This window comes from Falco naumanni, chromosome 6 (assembly GCF_017639655.2).
Source record: "Falco naumanni isolate bFalNau1 chromosome 6, bFalNau1.pat, whole genome shotgun sequence".
NCBI lineage: Eukaryota > Metazoa > Chordata > Aves > Falconiformes > Falconidae > Falco > Falco naumanni.
Window position 1 is genome coordinate 65,237,213 of NC_054059.1, and position 20,993 is coordinate 65,258,205.

The window sequence follows — 20,993 nt, forward strand, 5'->3', positions numbered from 1 at the left end:
ACAATTAAAGTTTTTCTCAACACAGCTGCTCTGCTGTCAAGCAGGAGGAAAAAAACCCCAAACAACTCTCTTCATAGAATACAGATGTGGAATCTTACTTGACACCAGTTAAGCTCAAACTAAGTCATTTCAGCAAAGTCTCCTTGGAATCTGATAATAAACTTCCCCCTACACATCTTACTCATCATCAAACGGCAAGACAGTTCCTCCAGCCAACAAGGGTTTGCTTTCACTAACTCTACATGGATAATAATGTGCTACGCTAACCCTGTCATATGCCTGCAACTCACATTCCAGCCAGCTCTGTGCTACCAGTCACATCAACCGAATTACAAATCAGAGAAAAAAAAAGATCCATTTAGCCAGTGTGAACCAATATTGGTCAGCAGTAGCCAACAGCTGCTCTTCAACTAGTTTTAAGAAGTTATTGGGACAGTCAGACATGCAGAGATGCATTTTGCATAGAAACGGGTATTTCAGAATAGACTTGTGTTGGATAGCCATGACATTAAGCTGTGCACCAATTAATTTCTCTGTTTCTGTGATACTGTTACAGCAGTTTTGGTTGTACAAGTGACCTCCTGCACAGTATCAATGTTTGCACATGTCTACGAAATGGCATACTTCTGGAATGTTTGTGTTTGAGAAAATTAAAGTTCATCTTGTAAGGTTGCTCACTGTGAAACTTCAGATAGAGACCATGAAAAGGTAGATACAAAATAATTTCTCCTTAAGAGGCTCAGTGGCTAAAATGTAAGGTTTGTCATGCTCATCAGTATTCAATAAATATTGTCATGACCTACTACAAACAAACAGAATGAGGTACTAATGTCAGCAATGCATAGCTTGTAGCATCTTCTTTAATGCATGTAAGAACGGATGCTCCAGCTTGTGTGTGTGAGTCTGGCTGTAGAAAGTGGTAAACAAAGAGAGACTCTGTTTATTGTGCCAAGCTATGAGGCAGGACTACTTTGCAGGTGGAGAGCTGAAGTAACAGTTCCCCAAAATCCCTGAATTTTACTTACGTACCAAACCATTTTCTTTGAAGGCACCATATGCTATAGGCTTCCATAGGGTAATTATTTGATACACAATTATTCATAGTATGACAGAAAGAACATCTGCATTAGGAACTGAGGAAGTATAAAGTCCAAGTGATTTTCTAAATTGTATGTAAGCCATAACTCAAAGCACTCCCTGCTGATGAAAGTACTGACACATAAAACTGCAGTAATTCTGAAGCTGAAACTCTAAGCCAAACTCATAACTTTAAAACGTTTGCTCTGTAAAATAGGAAAGGGATACATGCATCTACTAACATTAAAAATAAATATATAAAAAAAGTACCTTGAAAGATGACATTTCCACACTGCTTTTCACAGTATGAAGTGGAATCAGTCCAAGTTTATCTCTTTCCCTGTCCTTTAGGCTTACGCCTGTGAGCACTATTATCTCCAATACAGAAACATCAAGGTGCCTTAGCCAAACTGCTGAGGCTGTCTGCCATACTTACTAATTAACACAGCGGGCAAGAAAACACAGTGAGCAAGAAAATGAGAACAGGCAGGAAGATGCCATTACCATGTAATATAGTCTTCTCCTCTCCAGGTTTATCATCTTCCAGTTTTCCTCTCTTTTGCCTCTTAGCTGTTATTTCATCCAACTCTTTCTGTTCTTCCTGGAAAAATAAACCATGACCTTTTAAAAATTCTGCACTCAGAATCACATAACAAAATTCAGAACTGTACTATCATTTACTTACTATTAAGAACACATTTACTTGCTAAATGAGATTAGAAATATTTCTAAGCCTCAATAAAAAGAACACCTTTATCAAAACCAGAAGAGTTTGAAAAGCTATGTGCACTGAAAAGGATTAAACATTATCTTTTTATTCATAGACTACGGCTAAGCATCACTGACTGAATAAGAAGGATGTTTCTTGGTTGAAGGGCTGGGGGTGGGTGTGTTATTGTTGGATTTTTTGTTTGGCTGGTTTTTTCTTGGTTTTTTTTTTGTTTGCTTTTTTTTTTAAAACAAGTTTTACTTTTGGTTCTTTTCAAGCTGCTTCTGTTTATAAACATCTTTTAATTACACACTACACACAGATAAAATGAATTTTATTTCCAAACAGTCTTGCAAATAATTGAATGCAGAATATTTGGAACACCTTATTCAGACATATCACCTGAAATGTGTCGGTCACCCTAAAGCATAGCATAGATCTGCTTGGACAAAATACTAGTGCAGCTGGATTTCTGTTAAAACCACTGCAATGTACTAATAATGTGTATCGATTGTGTTAAGGTAGTACTTACTTCTGATGGTTTGGCTACTTCTTTTTCATCAACATATTTTGCCCATGGTCCCAGAAACCCATCAATATTAGATGCATCATTCTCCTTGAATTTCTTCCTTTTTTCAATTTTCCTTTGTCCTGTTTCAAACACTGTTAAACCTGAAGAAGAAAACAACACACTGCCTAGCTGCTAACACAGAATACATCATAGGTCACATCATAGTCAGTTATAAGAAAAAAACACCACCACCGCTCCTTTCAATACACACAGCAAAATGGAAAAAGCATTTGAGTAAAACTACCAAAGCATTGCTAACTTTTCTAACACTGCTAACCACGTACAGCAACTAAGGAAACACTTAAAACTGTTTGTTAAAGAGTATTTAACCATGCACGTAACCACGCATTTTTAACAGTAGGTCTGCAGACTGTAAGAATACATCAGTTTTCATACTTCAAATAGTGCAGTGTGTTTGAAAGTAGTCTCCTAACAATGGATTCTGATGCCCCTCACCCCTCTTGGTTTCAAAAAAAAACCCAAAACCCTAACCACAACTGTGTATTTTAATTTAGTAAACATTCATAGAACCATAGAACACTTTGGGCTGGAAGGGACCTCTAAAGGTCGTCTAGTCCACCCCCCCTGCAATAAGCAGGGGCATCTTCAACCAGATCGGGTTGCTCAGAGCACTGTCCAACCTGGCCTTGAATGTTTCCAGGGATGGGGCATCTACCACCTCACTGGGCAACCTGTCCCAGTGTTCCACCACTCTCACTGTTAAAACTCTCTGCCTTACGCCTACTCTGAATCTACCCTCTTTTAGCTTAAAACCATTACCCCTTGTCCTATTGCTACAGGCCCTAATAAAAAATCTGTCCCCATTGACATGGTCATCTACCTCCAACAACTATCTTGTTCTTTCATATAAATACTAGCTTTTCACAAATGCTGTGTCCTCAGAATTCCATTTGTGAAAACCATTAAACAATATAAACATGGGAGGAAAAAAATTTAAAGTTAAAAGTTGTAGTGACTTAAAGTTTTTCAAAAAATTGTATATACGATTATGTGCAATTTTCAAGTAATGTTCTCCTACAGCATCAGTAATACTCATCTGGTGCAAAGGAGCCAAAAAGAGCTTTGTATCAAACAAGGGGAAACAGGCAATGTGAAAATTGAAGTAATGATCACATGAAGGAATTATACATTAATCAAGAGTTTTCTTAAAATAAATTACTAAAATTCCATTATGAAAAGTTGGTTTTTAATTTTTGAAATTATTTAATCTTAGCTATTTCTGACTAATGTCTGTAGTTGCTATATCAAAATAAGTGTTTTCCTCATCTTACTTTGGATGGAAAGAGTTAAATAACCTTGGATATATTCCATGGAAGAGGACACAAATAATGGAACCTTGTTTACATATGCAAATAAGATGTCAGAAAAAGAAAAGGACAAGCATAACCATAAAGTTTACACAGGTACATTCTTCCAATGCAAATGAGTAACTTTGAGTGTTAAATACCTTGTATCAGAGTATTAATTAAAACCCCCATGCCCCTGGTAGTCAGTCCTCCCAATGGCACCCTATGCCTTTACCATTTGGCAACCTTCCAATGTTTTTTCTTTTCCAAATAACCCAAACAGCTTAAATTGGCTAAGCAGAGATAACACGCAGCTCCCAACAGGAGTGCTAGAGGTTGCATACCGAGTGATCAGTTTACTACTGAGTAGCACAGTTAAGACGATTAGCCCAACCTACAGGTATCCTGATGCAGACATATGACAATTTTGTCTAAGACAATTCAAGAGGACCAAAAAGCTGTTTCAAATACACAGATAAATTCTATTCGTGCAATGGCATTTGTTAGGTTCCAACTGCTAATCCTGATATGAAATTTGACATAATAGCCTGAAATATTTGCTATTTCAAGAAAACAAACCACTCCATTATCTCTCTTCCCTCTTCGCATTCCGACTGCAACACATCTTTCTTTATTGTGTCTTTGGACACGGGTAAGTCTCTCATAATTGTTTCTTTTGCCAAAGCTATTTCATTACTTAGTAAAGAAGAAATGAAAACAGTCAGCCGTTGCAAGTAATTTATATGAGATCCTGAATTAATTACCTTGATTTTTTTCAGCTTCTTCTACAGAACCAATATATTTGGTAGCAACTTCAGGGTTATCTATAGAGGGATCTAATGCATAACCTAGAACAAGACAGGAAATAAAATACTGTTATTTCAAGCTTTTTACTTCTGTGTAACTTTTACTATGCTGCCCCCCCCCAAATTTCTTTCCCATTGGGCTCTCAAGGAGCTAGGGATGAGGAAGGGTTGATGCTTTGAAATCCTGTCCACTTTTCACTTGGCCTGAATATTAAGATTGCCACGAAGTATTACCACGAGGCCTTTGAGTATGCATTGCTGCAAGAATACTTATATTTGCACAAGACAGAGAACCAAATAATTATAATAGGCAACAGTTAACACAAAGACACAAAGGGAGGGTAGTCACAGAAAACAAAATCACAGAATCTTTCTGGTGGGAAGAGACCGCAGAAGGCCCCTGCTCCAAGCAAGATCAACACTGAATCTGGACCAGTTTGCTGTAATGCAAACAATTTGAATTTGACACGCCAAAGCAACCTCTTCTTGTTGTAACATGGCATAAGGGAAAGACTAGCTCAAAAATCTTGTGTCAGGGGCATGTGATTTTAAACAGATGCTGCTTTAGTTCAGGGCACTGGTTCCTTGGTTTGCAAAATAAGTCACACTGAAACCAGTCTGCTGCTGCTGCTGCACACAGTGAGCCCTCCAGCTTCAGCAGCAGCCTCTGGCCCCACAGCCCCCTGCCCTGCCCACTACCTCTGCTGGGTCAGAGAGCTCATTTCTGGTAACCCTGGGCATGGCAGCAGCTGGAAGGAAGGGGACAAAATGAAAACAAATGAAGTTTTCTAGGGCTTTGTGCATATTCTGTCTCTCCCAGCAAAAATTATTTCATCCTCCTCCTGCCAGAGTTGGGACAGCTTGTTCCTTCAACTTGAAAGCAGTTGCTTTAACTAACGTGAATGGTATCAGAAGCAGCAGCAATGGCCTTTAATTTTTAAAAGAATTAAGTATTCACATCTTCATCTCCTGATTACAGCTATTGAATCTTGTTAAAAAAAAGAAACCCCAAACTGCTGCATTTACTCCTATAAATAATTTATAAAATGTACCAGCGTTTCACAGATATTCAGGGTATTTACAATTTTTTTATACTGAGGTTCTCATCTTAATATGCATATCTTACAGTTTTTCCTCCATTTCTCCTGAAGTGGATGGCATGATCTTATGAGAATAAAATAGACAAATTCATGTAGTTTCCAAGGAACAGGTGCGCTGAACAGCTACTGACCACCGTGGCTTTTTTTTTTGGGAAAGACTGCACCCTGGTGGACATACCACCGATTTTTATTAAGTATTATTCAAGTGACAAAATGTCCCTTGAGGACCCAGTAAGAATTTCTCCATATTGGGAAGGAAAAGAAAAAAAATAGTAAAAAAAGCAATGAAGATGTTAAACCACTGGTAAAAGTAATCACACACACAAAATCAAAGAAATCCTACAGCATACAATCTAATTATTCTATTTTGATCTTCTATCAAATTATTTTCTATCTAATTATTCTGTACTGATTCACAGAGACAATCATGAACAGTGGGAGATTACCCAGTCCATCACAGAAACCAATGGCCCATAAAAACACTTGGGTGCATACAAGCTGAGAACCTATCAACAGCATCCCAATAGCCAGAGGAGATCATCTCCTCAAACACTTCTGAGGAAAACTACTGTCCTAGAAGAAGGTCGAGTTCATTTCTTTTTAGACGCTGAAAAATATTACTGAAATTAGTAGAAAAGCCATTCCAAGAACACAGCAAGTGTTCACGTACAAATGGAGCTATCCAGCTGCAGACCAGCTCTGGAGTTTCAAACCTGGTAAAGACCCTGTTGTGGAACAACATATGCCCAGACGCTCCATGAATGTGATACAGGGAGAGAAATGCGTACCGATGCCCTCTTATGAAATACACCTTCCTGCTATACCTAAACCAAACAACAAAAAAATTATTCTAGACTGTTACTAGGATTTACTTCCATAGATAACCAAACTGAGCAGACACTGCAATTAGACTTTCAATAACAACTGCCTGCTTTTACTAAGCCACTATTTCAATGTTCTCTTCCAAGCTATAAGGTTTCTGTTAACAGAGAAAGATATTACTTTGGAATTATGTCAAAAATCAATACAGTAGTTTACTTGTCCTCCAACTGTATTGACACAATCTCTGGGACTCTATTTGCTTGATGCTTGTAAAAGAGGGACAGTATTCTAATGAATAGGGCCCCTGGGCCAAGCACAGCTTCCCGTGGAAGTGGAGACTTCTTATAGCTGGGTTGAATTTGGTCCAGCATCATTCTCATAGAAAAGCTCTGAACAATTTCTACTTTCTAGTGGATATATGAAAGAGAATCTTTTCTTTCTGGCTGGGACTCCTAAACGCAGCTGCAAAAGACAGCTTGCTTTTATCCGACTCAGCTGGTATGCCATATAATGTGCCCTGACTTCTGCGTCTCCTTCAGTTTTATTTAGAAGGTAGGTATTTAATGCCACGTTTTAGCAAGGAAAGGTACGATTCCACCTACATCCATAATTTCAGTGCACCTGAAAATGGCTGTTTAAATAATCACTTTGATGTGTACTCCAGAAAGAGAGCCAATTAAAGTATGTTTACACTGTGCTGTGCATTGCAGCATACAGAGACCCAAGGTAGCTCAGATAGGCAGGAAAACAGCTAGGCTAACCTGTTCTGACCACACCGGCCTCTCCACAGAATCAAAGTAATCAGAGAATAAACTGCCTACAATTGTAATAGTGACTGTAGGTGTTGCATGTAACAGGAGTAGCTGAGAAAAAAAAATCAGGATTGTTATTGCTAAGTCAGAATCATTTTAAGCTCTTAAAATATCAGTCTTACTGATGAAGTAATCCTGTTATAACCAAGTTCCTGAATACTCAAAGAGCTTTGAGATTCACGGACAGAAGACTGTTTATTAAAAAGGACATTAATATCTTGTGAAGGAGAGATTTTAAAATACTAACTGCTGCACAAATGAAGCAGTCCACTTACAGAATGAGTGGTGATGCTGAATAGCTATGAAATTATTTTCCCACCATACTCGTGAAAAGTTTGTGTGCAGCATGTAAAAAATAATCCATAATTCTGCTTCGCACTGAAAAGTTATATAAGCCCATGTAATTAAGGAGAGTATATTCCCCCCCCCCTTTTTTTTAAACAATGCTCAGAAGGGAATTTTCAAGAAGAGAGACTGCTTCTGCTGAGGGTACAACACAGAAGAATAAACAAGTGCTTGTATTTTAGGACCTCCTAGGTTTTTTAGCCATGCTCCAAGGACTACAACATGGAAAAATATAAGCTCATTAAGCTTTTGGCCATTTACATCACAAAGGCTTGTGAAGAGAAATTTGTTTTTCTAGAGAGAAAGCCTTCTCTTTAATAGCTGAAATTATATAAGAAGATTGCCTTACATCAGTGGATCCAAAATAGGGTAGATTATCTACAACTGCAGATGCAAAACTGGTTACCAAGTAAAAAAAGGTCAGATTCTCACAGAGTAATTATTAATGGCTTTCCATCAAACTGGGAGGGGATCTTATAAAAAATTATATAATGGCCTGTCTGAATCGATTTTTTCAGTATTTTTATAGATTATGCCATCAGCAAAGGATCGCATGTAAAACCTGCAGCTGACACCAAGTGAACTACTTCACTTCAGCAATGGCATACTCAGTAAAAAAAAAAAAGGAAGAAAAAAAGAAAATAACTGATTAGGTACAGGGGAAAAAAAATACAGGCTGCAACGGTAGTGGTGTTGATACACTTAAGTCTACCTCACACCAATTAAAAAAAAAAAGAAATCTGAGAGTCATTGCAAAGGAAAAAACTATATAAAACATGGAACAGGAGTTTTAAGCAATGTTTTTTAAAGAAAAATGTAGATAAAAATTGAGGGCAACAACAATGCTAAGATGTTGCGAGTGAAGGAAAGGCCTAGAAAAGGCTGAAGAAACATGCTTGTCAATCTGAAGAGAGATGAAGGACAGATGGCAAAAAACTGACAGACCAAAGGTAGTTTCAACATGTAAAACATTAGAGACAGCAATGACCCATGACTTGACAGGGCTGCTGAACAGAAAATGAGAAATAGTTTAAATCTGCAGCACAGAAGGTTCAGGGTGGTATCAATAAAATCTCAACTATTACACTTGTGAAAAAACTACAAATATAATATTTATGTAGATTTTAAAGCCATGCAAAATAGTATAAAAATAGGAATGTTCGTGAAGCAATTCTGACTCAAGAGATCTGACTATATCACTGGTTTCAAGCTGTTGTCCGTGGATACAGAACCCGAATATCCCCTGACTCCTTCTGGGGTGTCTGAAAGTCAAAAGAAGCAGGAACAAAATGACAGTTTAAGAATCCAGTCTCTAGGAGAAAAAACAAAAAAAAACAACCAAACAAACAAAAAAGAGAATGACTAGAGCAGTCAAAGATTTGGCTATTATATCCCTGAACTACAATGTTTGTATAATAAAGAATGAGGACAGCAGCAGATACCTGACTACTTCCACATGCTGGTATGACAGAAATATTCCTGATAAAGAAGCTGAGGTCTGGATGATTGAGCAGTGCAGGAAACTTGATTTAAAGACGTTTTTTCTAAGGATACACATTTTAACAATGACCATAGCGCAGTATAAATCAGCACTGGTGAGGAAGCAAAGCAAGCTGTAAAAAACATTTACTACAACGAACTCAATCTTACATCAGGAGGGCTATATTAAGTAAAGATTTTAAAAAGGAACAGCAAGCGAGCACCAAAGGGTAAAGCCTTTTCCAAATGCAGGGCCACTTCAAAGACACCATGTAGGAGAAAAAGAACTAATGCCTGCCAGCTATTAAAAGACTACTTTAAAGAGACCAGAAGGAAGTGAGCACAGCTGAACAGTATGTAAAGAGAAACCATTAGAAATAAGGAACTATTCTTCAAAGAGCTGAAGTTGCATCCAAATGCGAAAAATACAAAGAACCAAACCCTAGCAGACAAAGTAAATGCTACAGTAAGGCAGCCCCAACCCTCCCCACCCCAAAGTGTGAAGCAAATCGCAGAAGGCATAAAAACTAACACTTTCCTTTGTCAAAAACTGCAGGGGCAGAAAGCATACCAGACAGCATGTAGGCCAACAGATGATCAAGGAATGAAAACAGAACATGAGTGAGGTTTTTTAAACACATGTTCATTATGGAGGACCTTGGGTAAGCTCCTGTACCCAAGGTAACATGACAAAACATCTACCTCAAAGTAAAATGTCAGGAGACTGAAGAGTCAAATAAGTGGTAACAAAACAGCAGGACCAGAAGGCAGTCATCCAAGAGACCTAAAGCCGAACCGCAGCGCAAAAATTCTCGACTAATATCACCTCAATATGACAGAAATTGAATGTTTTGAATATGATGCCAACTCTCAAAAAACGCTTCAGAGGAGATGTGGGGAACTACAGATCAATCAGCCAGACATTGTATAGTTAGAAGTTTCAAGTGGTAGAAACCAGAATAAAAAAACCCCACATGAGTAGGCACTCGGATGAGCACTATATGTTGCAGCAGAGCAGACAACACAGCCTTGTGTACAGGTAAATGAAAATGACAAAACCTCCAGACTATTTCTGAGATGACAATCACGTGAATGAGCAAAGCTTGCTTGATGTTAGATACCTATATGAAACTGAGTTAGACTGATGACAGGGTACCTCAAAGACACTTAAAAAAACCCACAGGTCTTTATATGGTCAATTGATTAAAAGTTACTAAACCACTGGTGAGAATAAATGGCTGGCTTCTATGGCACAGGAAAGTTGCTGCTGGATCCATGCTCAGGCCCCTGCTATTCAACATATTGATAAACAACCTGAAAAAAGGGAGCAAGTAGCTTTTTCCAAAGTTACTCAAAGTCATAGAGAAAAATCCAATGTTAAGAATTCTTAGAAACAGAAGGGAAAAAGCCTTTTGCATTATTAAGCCACAGAACAAATTCACAGTGAGATTACATGTTAAACACTGCACAGCTTTGCTGTTCATCTCAGGAATGACACACTGGAACTAGCAGAGACATGGAAGAAGAATAAGCACAGCCATAGGCATGGAAAGGCTGCAACAGAGGAACAGTAAGGTTGACCAGATCTTTTCAGGTGGAAATAAAGCAGACTGAAATGAAGTTATGGACAAGATCTATAAAAAAGGAATGACACAGAAACGGTGAATAAAAAATGACTGCTCGTTGGGTCTTCCAACAAAAGAGACTAGGGTGTATCAAGCCAAACAAGAAGGCTGTTAAGTTTCCCACGTTCAAAACAGAGGTACTTCCTCACACAAGCTGCTGCTAAGCTGTAGAACAGCCTGCAATAGGTTACTACATACACAGAAAAATTATATGGGTTCAAGAAGCAGCTGGACAAATTTGTCAAAAACCAAAACCAACCAAACCCAACAAATTCACTGAAAATGAACAAATATAGAGACATTGCCCTTGGTTGAAAGACTGCATAGTGAAAAAAAGCATTCAGAGTATCACTATTCCCCTTGCTTCTTTCTTCTACTCCTAACCAGGTACCCATTGCTGCCCACCTGTCTAATGGGATAAAGGGTTGGAAGGAGCCTCAGTCAATGACAGTATGGATGTTCTGAGCTATCCAAGCATCACAAGGAAATTTGACAGTAAATATTTACTGCAAGAGAAGTAGATGAGGAAAAGTGTGCCAAAAATACTAGGGTTTTGTTTGTGATTAATATATAGGTTTCTCACTAAATATGTATTAACTTTGAAGATTATATATAAAGCTTCACACACATACCCTTTTTTTTTTTTTTTTTAAGATCTGCAGCAGTCGAGCTGTTCTGGATACATGATCTCATTTATCACCCTCTCTGTCCTGTACCACACTCATCCTCCATTTATCGTCACTGCTTATCTACATGCTAGCCACTGCAGATTTGTTTGAGACCTCCTGCCTTAGCACAATGGTGCTGAACAGACTAACAGAGGCCAGAGGTCTCAAGATCTGCAGCTTTTAATTAAGAGGTTTACCCTTCGTTCTTCCAATATGCTACGACTTAGTCATCAAAAACATGTATGACACAGATTTATGCCTAGCAATTATACTTGTGTTTTCATACTTGGTCTTTTCAGAGACAATATCTATTACCTCCTTCCAGATAGGAAAGAGAATATTGAATTTTTTAATAGACAAATTTTTGATAACTTAGAGGAGTGCTATTTTTAATAGACCTTCTAGTGAGCCAGGACATCGTGCTCATTTACTGCATCTTCTAGCTTGAACTTCAGCTTCTCAGTGCTTGTTCTTGTAGTTTAAATTGTCTATATCTCAGCCTTTTCATAGCTCCATTTTCACCATACACAGATTACTATCTATTGAACATTTCTAGAAAGCTGAATATGACAGTTGCACAGTTGCCAATGTTATCAGTCTTTGAAACATATTTTTATACTCACTTGTAATACAGCTTTCAAGGCAGTTGCTGTACACTGATGATATAAAGCAACAGCAGAAACTTTCAGTAGACTTAGTAGTTCTACCTTCCCCCAAACTACACTTCACAAACAAAAAACCCCAAACGCTATATGCCTACAAACCCTTTTTTCCAATATCTTTTTACACACCCACACAAAAATACACAACCCACATAACATGTAATTTCACAGAACAAAATCTAGTCAGTCCATTCAGATCCTGAATTGGCTCCTACCTGCATTGTCTGTCAAGTTCTAACATCAAAATTTCAGTGAAGTAAGCTGAAGTTATACTATGAAACCAGACATCCATTTCTTAATATTGGCATTTTGTTTATATTCCACATCCTAACAACTCTGTGAAAAGTACCTATTCGCTAAAACTGTGTAAAAGAAAAAAACCCTGTCTTAAATACATTTAAGTCTTTAGCCATTTACAAGTGTAATCATTTACAAGAAAACCTCTAACAAAATCCAAATACGAAGAGATCCTGAGGACATTATAGTCTCTGATTTTAGGTATTTTTTTCTTCCAGGTTTCACTGTAATACGTGGCTCACACAGATGTTAGCCATAAAGTCCCAACCTCATCCATCACAGAATGCAGTAAGTGAACTCATGCATGCATAAAGCCCTAATGGATTTAAGGGGAGTCATGTGTAGGGAGGTGATTTTGAGGTATGACAGTTTGCAGGGAGTAGTATTTTGGATGTAAATATGAATACAGACAGATGCAAGTCTGTTACGCAAAGTTGAGCGTTGTGACGCTAAGTTTACACAGGAAGATCAGAAGTTGCCTAATAGACTGAATATGAAGAATATAAAAGATACTTCATCTGAAAACAAAGATTCATATTTGCAAGACAAGCACTTGTAGTCAAGTTTAAAACAGAAATGAAAGCTTACAACAAAACACAGAAGAAAAATTAACCACTGTTATGTGTAAATACATGGCAGTTTTGTTCTTTCAAACATCCAAAAGAATGCTTAGAATCCATAGTCTTTCCACATTTTCCCTATTAAAAAAAGATAATCCATTTTTCTTACAATCCATAACAAGTCTATTTGAAACGCAAGCTTCTCCAAAACTCAAATGTTTCATTATTCAGATGCAACTATTTTAAGTGTAAAGGTTCTTCAAAAGAAGAAAGCAGCTACTATAATGACTACCAATATAGAGTTGTTTGGGTCTGTCTCTGCTAAGAATATTCTCGTAATATATTTCCACTTTCTTTGATTCCTGTTCATTCAGCTTGTATCTAGAGGCAACCACTCCAAAGAACCTGACAACTCAGTAAGGCTTCCTTTTGGTTTTGAGAGCTACCTTTAGTTAGAATCACATGAAAGAATCTATTTGCATAACAGATCTACAGTTATTTGTCATATTTCAAGTGTGAAATTTTGATTTGTGTTTACTACACTGATGCAACTAATGGAAGGATTAATTAAGAGGGGTTTGGTAGGAGGTCATACGCTTGATTACACTTTCAAAGGGAATTACAAAATGAGATTTCCCAAATAAATACTATGATCTCCAATCATATGGATTCTCATTCAAAGACCTTTCCCCATTTTAATAAGTCTGTTAAAAAGCAATTTAGAGAACTTGTAGTCCTCTTAACTGTTCTATAGAGAACAATTTCTTTTGTCCAACCTGGGTATAATGAAGGTGGAAGTGAATTCCACTGTTAAGGACTTACCATAGGTTGCAAATGTTCTTCTTTGTTGTTCAAACATGAAATCATTGATGTGAGCTGGTTCTGCATATCCAGAAAGCATATTTCTAGGTGCAGCCATTTGTTGAGTCCTAAACGGGTTTTCGGGTCCAAACTACACCAACGTCAAAAGAAAGTATATCAGAATTACTAATTTTGTGTGCATGTACTTTTTCCGGAAAAAGCACAGGAAAATAAAGATTTGTCTTTCAAATATTGTAACGCAAAATCACTTAACTTTATAGTTCTTTATGACTACTGAATACGCTTCTTGGTCTGCTATTTTACACCGTAATCGCTTACACAGTTGCTTTGAACAGCTTATTTTCAAGCCTGAACTTTCTAGTCTGTATTACTGGTACAGAGGACAAATCAATACCTAGTTGACACAAAACACTGCCATTCAATAAGTGATCAGTTTAAGCATTCAGAAGACAAAACCACAGCATACTGTCCCTTGTAAGTGAGAGATATCCAGTAAGTGGTATCAGGTCCTACTAAACTTGTGTACTTTGTATGGAAATTACACTGCCAACAATACCTGCTTGCATTTAAAAAGCAACTGGGGACTTGCTGTATTATTCCAGGAAACAAAGTTATGAAACCCTGCCTTGCTTTTCTTCTTGCAAGATGACAAATGCCAATATTCCTGACCATACCATGGTTAGGGAAAAGGACAGTGAATATAAAAAAATGCAATACACCGAGACTAATATCTAAGTAAATTTAATTGTAACCCCTGTGGCCTATCAGCCATATTTGGAGACACCTGAGACTATCCTGTATTACACTTCCATAAGTAAAACACTTACACAAGGTAACACTGTACTAAGTCTAAATCAGTATTTTTGCTGACACACTTCATGGCTTTGGTATGTTGCAAAATGCAAGCTTGCTATGAAAAGGCCAATTTATGTGGTTCCACAAAAGGTTTTCTATGCATAGAGCACAACTAATGTAGAAATTTCAGACTGATGCAGCCTTTGCCTAACTACAGTGCTGCCCCGGTCTAACACAGGATAAACGGCACAAAGAAGTTAAATACTGAAAAAAGTTAGAAGTCTGAACAGCTATTTTTCATCTTTCAGATAGCCTGTCAGTTATAATACAAAAGAAAGTGGTTCACATGGCACCAAGCAGTCCAAACTCAGCCTAAAACGTTTTTTCACTATATCCATTTAGCATAGGTTAAGTTATTAAAATACTTAACACTGATGTGAATAGTTATACTGAAAGTACTGGGATATACATTTTGAATCTTCCTCTTAAAAGTCATATCTCTGGAAGACTTACAACTGTTCATTTTGGTCTAAAGTAGCACAATGAGTAAATAGCAAAAATGTGAAAATGGTAAGAGACTACTTTAATTCAGTTCATGTTTTACTCAACATCTTTATAATGCTATTTTCCTAGCTTGATTTTTAATTTCCGTAGCTATAATTCTGATAAATGCTTTAAGATTCTTCTTAGAGTAACTTTATGCAGAACGTTAAAATTCAAGCATTAAAAATACCAACACACCTGTGTGGAATCTTTTTTCAGTTTGCCCAAACTAGATTCCAAAATACAGCAAGCATCCAAAGAAGATATGCCTTATATGAATTTCATATGAGATTTACAGAACCTCTGCCCTTTAAGCCAAAGGCATTCCTGCTTTAAAGATGAGATTTGTTTCTTACCTCAGGTGCAAACATGGTTTCATAAGTGGGATTATATTGAACTTCCTTGATAGCAGGATCAAGATGGACTCCTGTTTCCACATCTTCCTGAAATAAAACAGACATATTGATAAACAAATTTTCATATACAGGCTTCTAAAAATATGACATTATCCCATTTCAGGCCAAATTACAGCTGTAGCTCAAGTTGACACTTTCAGCAATATGAATGGAGAAAAGTAGCTTGGCCAAAGTTTCTATTTTAAAAAATGCAAAACCAATGTCACGGCCTCACTAAAACATTCATCTAAGATATGTACAGAATTTTGCCCGTTTTATTTGGGGTTTTTGATTTACTTTTTTAAAAGACTTTATGCGCATATTTTAAAAAAGTAGCAAGATTGGAGGCAAGATTTTTTTTCTGAGGATGTTTGAAAACTAAACCTTGTCACGAAGTGCCAACTACAATGGTCACCAGTTTAATACAAAAAGTGTGAAAACTAGAGTTCTACAAAAGGTAGAAGGCAGAACTCACAAGTAACTGTTTCATAATATAGTTAGGGGAGAAATATTACACATCAGTGCAAACATACACATAACAATGAGTTTCAGAGAATCTAATGATCCCTTATCTCCAAGTTTTTACCAAAAAGTGTAATTCAGCTTTAGCATCTCAAACAAACTCAATCTTGCTTTGCGTTATAGTGTCTTGAAAGAGCAAAATGGCATGTACTTTATTTATGTAATATTGTTAGCTATTCTCTGACATACCATGCCCAGGAGCTTTTTTCCTCCCCATTTCAACAGCAGGTCAATTACAAAAAAAAAAAAATAAAAAATGCCTAGGCATGCAACTTAAAAAGTTTTAAAACCTGGTTTTCTAGAACACAGAAAAGAAAAACCAGTACCTAAAGATCTTTGGCTTGTTACCTGATTATATTTGGGTAAAACTGTTAAAAAAATTTAAAAAAAGCGTTGTTTGTTTGTTTTTTCAAAAACAATATCAGCAACCCCATCAACTGTTTTTCTAAGACCACTGTCTTAGTAGAATTGTTAAGTCCAGATAGAAGGCTTTACTTTCACTGTGTATCAATTATTTTAACAGGCAGGTCCAGCTACTGCACTGCTCTTGTTTGAGCCCCTAGCACCGCCAATTCTTGGACTGACCTCATTCCTCTCATCACACGACCTTTTCAATTCACTGGGCTTGGATGACAGTGGCTACTGGTACAGTCACAGCCCTGACTTTCATACACTATGAACTCGCTTAGAAACAGCACAGCAGGCCTAATCCAGTCACTCTGCAACAAAAACAAGACTCCCCCATCCCCAGCTAGAATAGAGGCATTAACCCGTATTATCTACACATTTACATTTCCTTTCACAGCTCCCTGATCTGAGGACATTTTCCATAGACAACTGTTTCAAGTCAAATCATATAGCTTGCTCTGCCACTAGACTTCATATCTTATCCACCAACCTTATAATTTGAGGAAATAGAAATTAGTATAATTGATAATATGGCAAAATTCATCTGACTGACTATCAGTGACATTTAAACAGTTATCAGCTTGCTTGAAATTAAGACACAGGTATTTCTCCTGCTCTTTAAACTGCAAAAGTGAGAAAAACCCAGTTTTGAAAAAATTCCAAGAATTTTTCAGTTCTGCTATTTTTTTTCTCCCTATTAAGTCCTATTATATGCTGCTTGGTAATTGAGAAAAGAAACAGATTGTGCCACAAAAGCTGATCCTCTGCTGGACAATTATAGCAATTCTGGTTCTACTTTGCTGCTGGTGGAACAGTGCTGAGTCACTTGGAAGCCACACAATATGTTCACTCCTCGACCACCACAGGCAAAATCTTTCTGTGTGAAAACCACCAAGCCTTGAAATTGAAGCACGTGTTACATTTATCAGAGCTACACTCCTGAAGACCTTCAGCCTTATTCATGATTTCATATATTTGGGTATCAAATTATGATCTGTTAATATGCTGCTGAAGAAGATAATTATTGTCTTTTCACTATGCCATTTCATTATAAACTATACAATACTTTGAACATGTCCCAACTCCCCAGCTTACTTCCTCAGTATTTTAAAGAATCAAAATCTTGACATATTGACACAACATATTCTGAAATGTTAGCCTATGGCAAGAGTCCAAATTGCAGCAGACAAATTATCCTTTGGTCAACATCCGATAAATGCCATTTTGTACAGCAGTATGAGACTCTGGTAGGAGCAGAAACACTAAATGTATGTTTTTACCTATTTTTACCCAGTCCATCAATCATATCACAAATTGGCAAGCTATCTGCATTGGGGCATACTGGTTGTTTTTTGGGTTTGTTTTGTTGAGTTTTTTTATGAGAGGAAAGAACTCAACAGCAACCTCTGCAATATGCTGAAGATCACTGGGTACAACTGCATGCATCACCAGAAGACCATTTCAGCAGAACTCATCTAAGACCAAAAAAGCAAAAAAAGTAAATGTACGGATTGTATGACTCTGTCCCCTTATGTTGGCAACAGCCAGCCAATAGAACTTACCTGAATGCATTTTAGATGCATTTGCTATACCTACAGTGAACAGAGAAGGGATCACAGGAGCAGCAGTCTGGCAGAGCTGTGACTGAGATAAGGTAATCTAAGGGATCACGTCCCTCTGCTGTGCTGTAGTTTTTCCTTTGATCACACATGACATGTCTTGATTTATCTAAAAGCCTAAGGTGAGCATTCATCATGTAGCTTATGTCCCAAGTGTGACACAAGCAGCACTGCGGGATGGAAGACTATCAGTAGCCACTCTGAAAGAGAAGGGCATCTGTGAATTGAATGATGGGCTAAGCATTACCCTAGGTCACTTCCCAGTCACAAAGGCACAGGAATCATAAAAAGGGGGGTCAAGAAGCTGTCAATTTAAAAACGATACAGTGTTCTTCTGGAGAAAGCTAAAATTTCAGCTGTAGGACTGATAGAGAAGCAGCTTGTGTTTGCTGCAACTTGGAAACGCTAAATATGGGCTTTATGGCATGCTGTAGTATCATTAAAGGTCATACACCCTATATAACTTGGAAAAAAGGATTAAGGTTTTAGGAAGTTATGTTTTACTGAATATGGTTTTCTTGGAAGACATAATACCATGGAATTGCAAACTTCAGCTCTACATGTCATCTCTGCTTTTCTCAGCCCTGGTAACAAGCACCCAACTGAAATACAGTGGCCACACTGGGCATCACATATCAGGTAAGATACATGCTGCTGAAAAGGGTCCAAAAGAGAAAATCAAAAACAATCAGAGAGCTAATATAATATGCTCTGTATAGAAAAATGGAACCATCTAATTCAGCCTAAAAAAAAGGCTGAGATTATACAACTCAGTAGAAATAAGGACAGCCAAACACTGAAATTGCTCAGTTCACAGATCCACTGAAACAGATTGGTTAAATGAGTGTCCGGACAGAAGCAGGTACCACTCTTGATGCAAGGCAAAAAAGAAGCAGATGATATCTTAGCACCAAAATACTTGGTGAGTTGGTTGGGGTTTTTTGCTTGTTTTTTAAATAGATGTGATATCTACTTACTTGCAGCATCAGATTGATTTACAGTTTAGATATGATTTGATTAGGTAAAAAAGTTCTTTGACACTTAAATGCTCTCCTTTTGCCTCTCTCATCCTACAAGACAGTATCACATTATCACAGGGAAGTGGTACTCAGGGTTGTACTCTGGAATATTAGCATTTCCTAAGTAATCTACCTTGAGACAGAAAGAAGCTTTTCAAGCTAAGTGTAGACAAGCAGGTGCTTCACTATAACTCCCCAGAGATCACAGAATATCTAGCTCCTACCAGGGTGTGCTCCTTCAGCCCTACCATAAAGGCCCTTCAGCCAGTTAAAAGTCAGCACAGGAAAGAGCACAGGAAATAGAAGGGATTTCAGACTATAAATACAGTAAATCAGATTAGCTTTCCTTCTTCTGACTCCTTAAATATGAACCAGTCCTGGTTTTCTTTGGAAAAACCCTACCTGAACGCCACAAACCAAAACTGTTATTAATGAAAAGTGCTTGATTTATAAATGTAAAATAATTCAGTAATTAAAATCTGAAAAAAAGCTTACTAGAAGATTTTTTGTATATATATGCAAGACAAAACCATTTTTAAATAAAGCACAGGCCAAATCCCTGTAATAGGCATCAAAGCAAAGCCTTAAATAAAAGAAACAAGCTGCAGTATGGACTGCAACACTGGATGCTAATTCTGTTCCTTGAAAAGAATACAACATTGCTTATATTAAGGCAACTCACAATCCTTTTCATCCACAATATCTTAAAATTTCAGCCAAATTCTGTAAACCCCACTGTGCTAATATGTGGCTACCTGTAGGTTTAACGAGAGCCATTTATGCATTTAGAAGCAGAATCTGACAGTTAAATCTCATGTGTTTGTCTAAACATAAAGTTTGTTAGAACAAACCAAAGGTCAGCATTTTCCATTATCGTATCATGCAAGTAAAGAGTCGTGGTGTCTATGTGGTGGTTTTTTTCTGGACATTTAGATAATAAGCCTACAATGTTCCCTTCTCCCCAGGTAAATTAATTACTGATTAGCCAAATAGCTAAAAAGGGCAGGCTGCTTTGCATAAGATTTAATTAGTTTTAATTATCCATTAAATTAAAATGTGGCAAATTAAGACCCCATCCCGTGAGTCACAGAGGCTTAAGCAATTTGTCAGTTACCAATTCTTGCATAAAGCACTTGGGCTGTCAAATACAGAGTATTGTCTCATTCTAAAGATTTTCAGATTTATTACCACGAGTTAAATGGCATTTACAATGAAGTCACAACATTAAGATTTGGTTGTTATCAGCTTTTAGTCATTCTACCCATTTATACACTCTTAAAAGTAAATGTCCATCCCACTAACTTTAATAAAATAAAAATAAACTACCAAGAAAAGCATCTGTTAAATGCTTTTTGTGTAACCAGGCTAGATTCCCAGCATCTTGTAGGATGACAACTTCTAAACATCTATATAAGATATTTTGTGCCAAAGAAAGCAGGAACCCCCACCATATTAAAATAAGCCAAAACATTCCTAATAAATGAGACCTCCTGAGTCACTAATCCCCACTCACATCACCGCTACAGAGTGCTCACATACTGACTTTCTATCTTTCCTCTCTCCATAGCTGGGCAGGCATTAGGTTTTCAAGAACATTAAGAAATATGACTGAGGTCTATTTCTTCCCCTGAAGTAATATTTTTCTGGATACCTGCATAGGTAAACTAGATTCAACATAGCAGACCCAAGACTTCCAACCCCTTCCCACATTAAAAGCAACACAAACCATCCAGCTCCTGCACTGGGCCAGGCCAGCCTAGTTGATTTCAATCCAATAGTTGAGTATCCTCTCCTCAAAACCACTGAACTAGAGGTTGTAGACAAATACTGTAAAATCTGCTCCCACCCAAGTCTCACCCTGAACTGACGGAGATCAAACAGTAAATGTTCTCTCCAAAAGCAAAGATGCAACATTTCCTGTGAAAGTGATTTCTTCAGAATGTGCAATTTCCTGAATTTCCTTCAGCATTTTTAATTCAATAGTGAAGGTAAATACTTTGTGAGCAATCCTAAGAGTTATTTTTTTTCAT

At 37.3% G+C, this 20,993-nt stretch overlaps 1 protein-coding gene across 1 annotated transcript in view; it reads right to left on the reverse strand.

The window, feature by feature from the left end:
• The window catches only part of CDC40 (cell division cycle 40), a 41,069-nt gene that overhangs the window by 14,765 nt on the left and 5,311 nt on the right, over positions 1 to 20,993 (reverse strand). The window contains exons 2-6 of the mRNA XM_040597470.1: positions 15,357 to 15,443; positions 13,663 to 13,792; positions 4,429 to 4,512; positions 2,319 to 2,458; positions 1,582 to 1,678 (exon numbers count right to left, since the gene is read on the reverse strand). Of these exons, the coding sequence (XP_040453404.1) occupies positions 1,582 to 1,678; positions 2,319 to 2,458; positions 4,429 to 4,512; positions 13,663 to 13,792; positions 15,357 to 15,443 (538 nt within the window). The remainder of the gene's footprint in view (positions 1 to 1,581; positions 1,679 to 2,318; positions 2,459 to 4,428; positions 4,513 to 13,662; positions 13,793 to 15,356; positions 15,444 to 20,993) is intronic.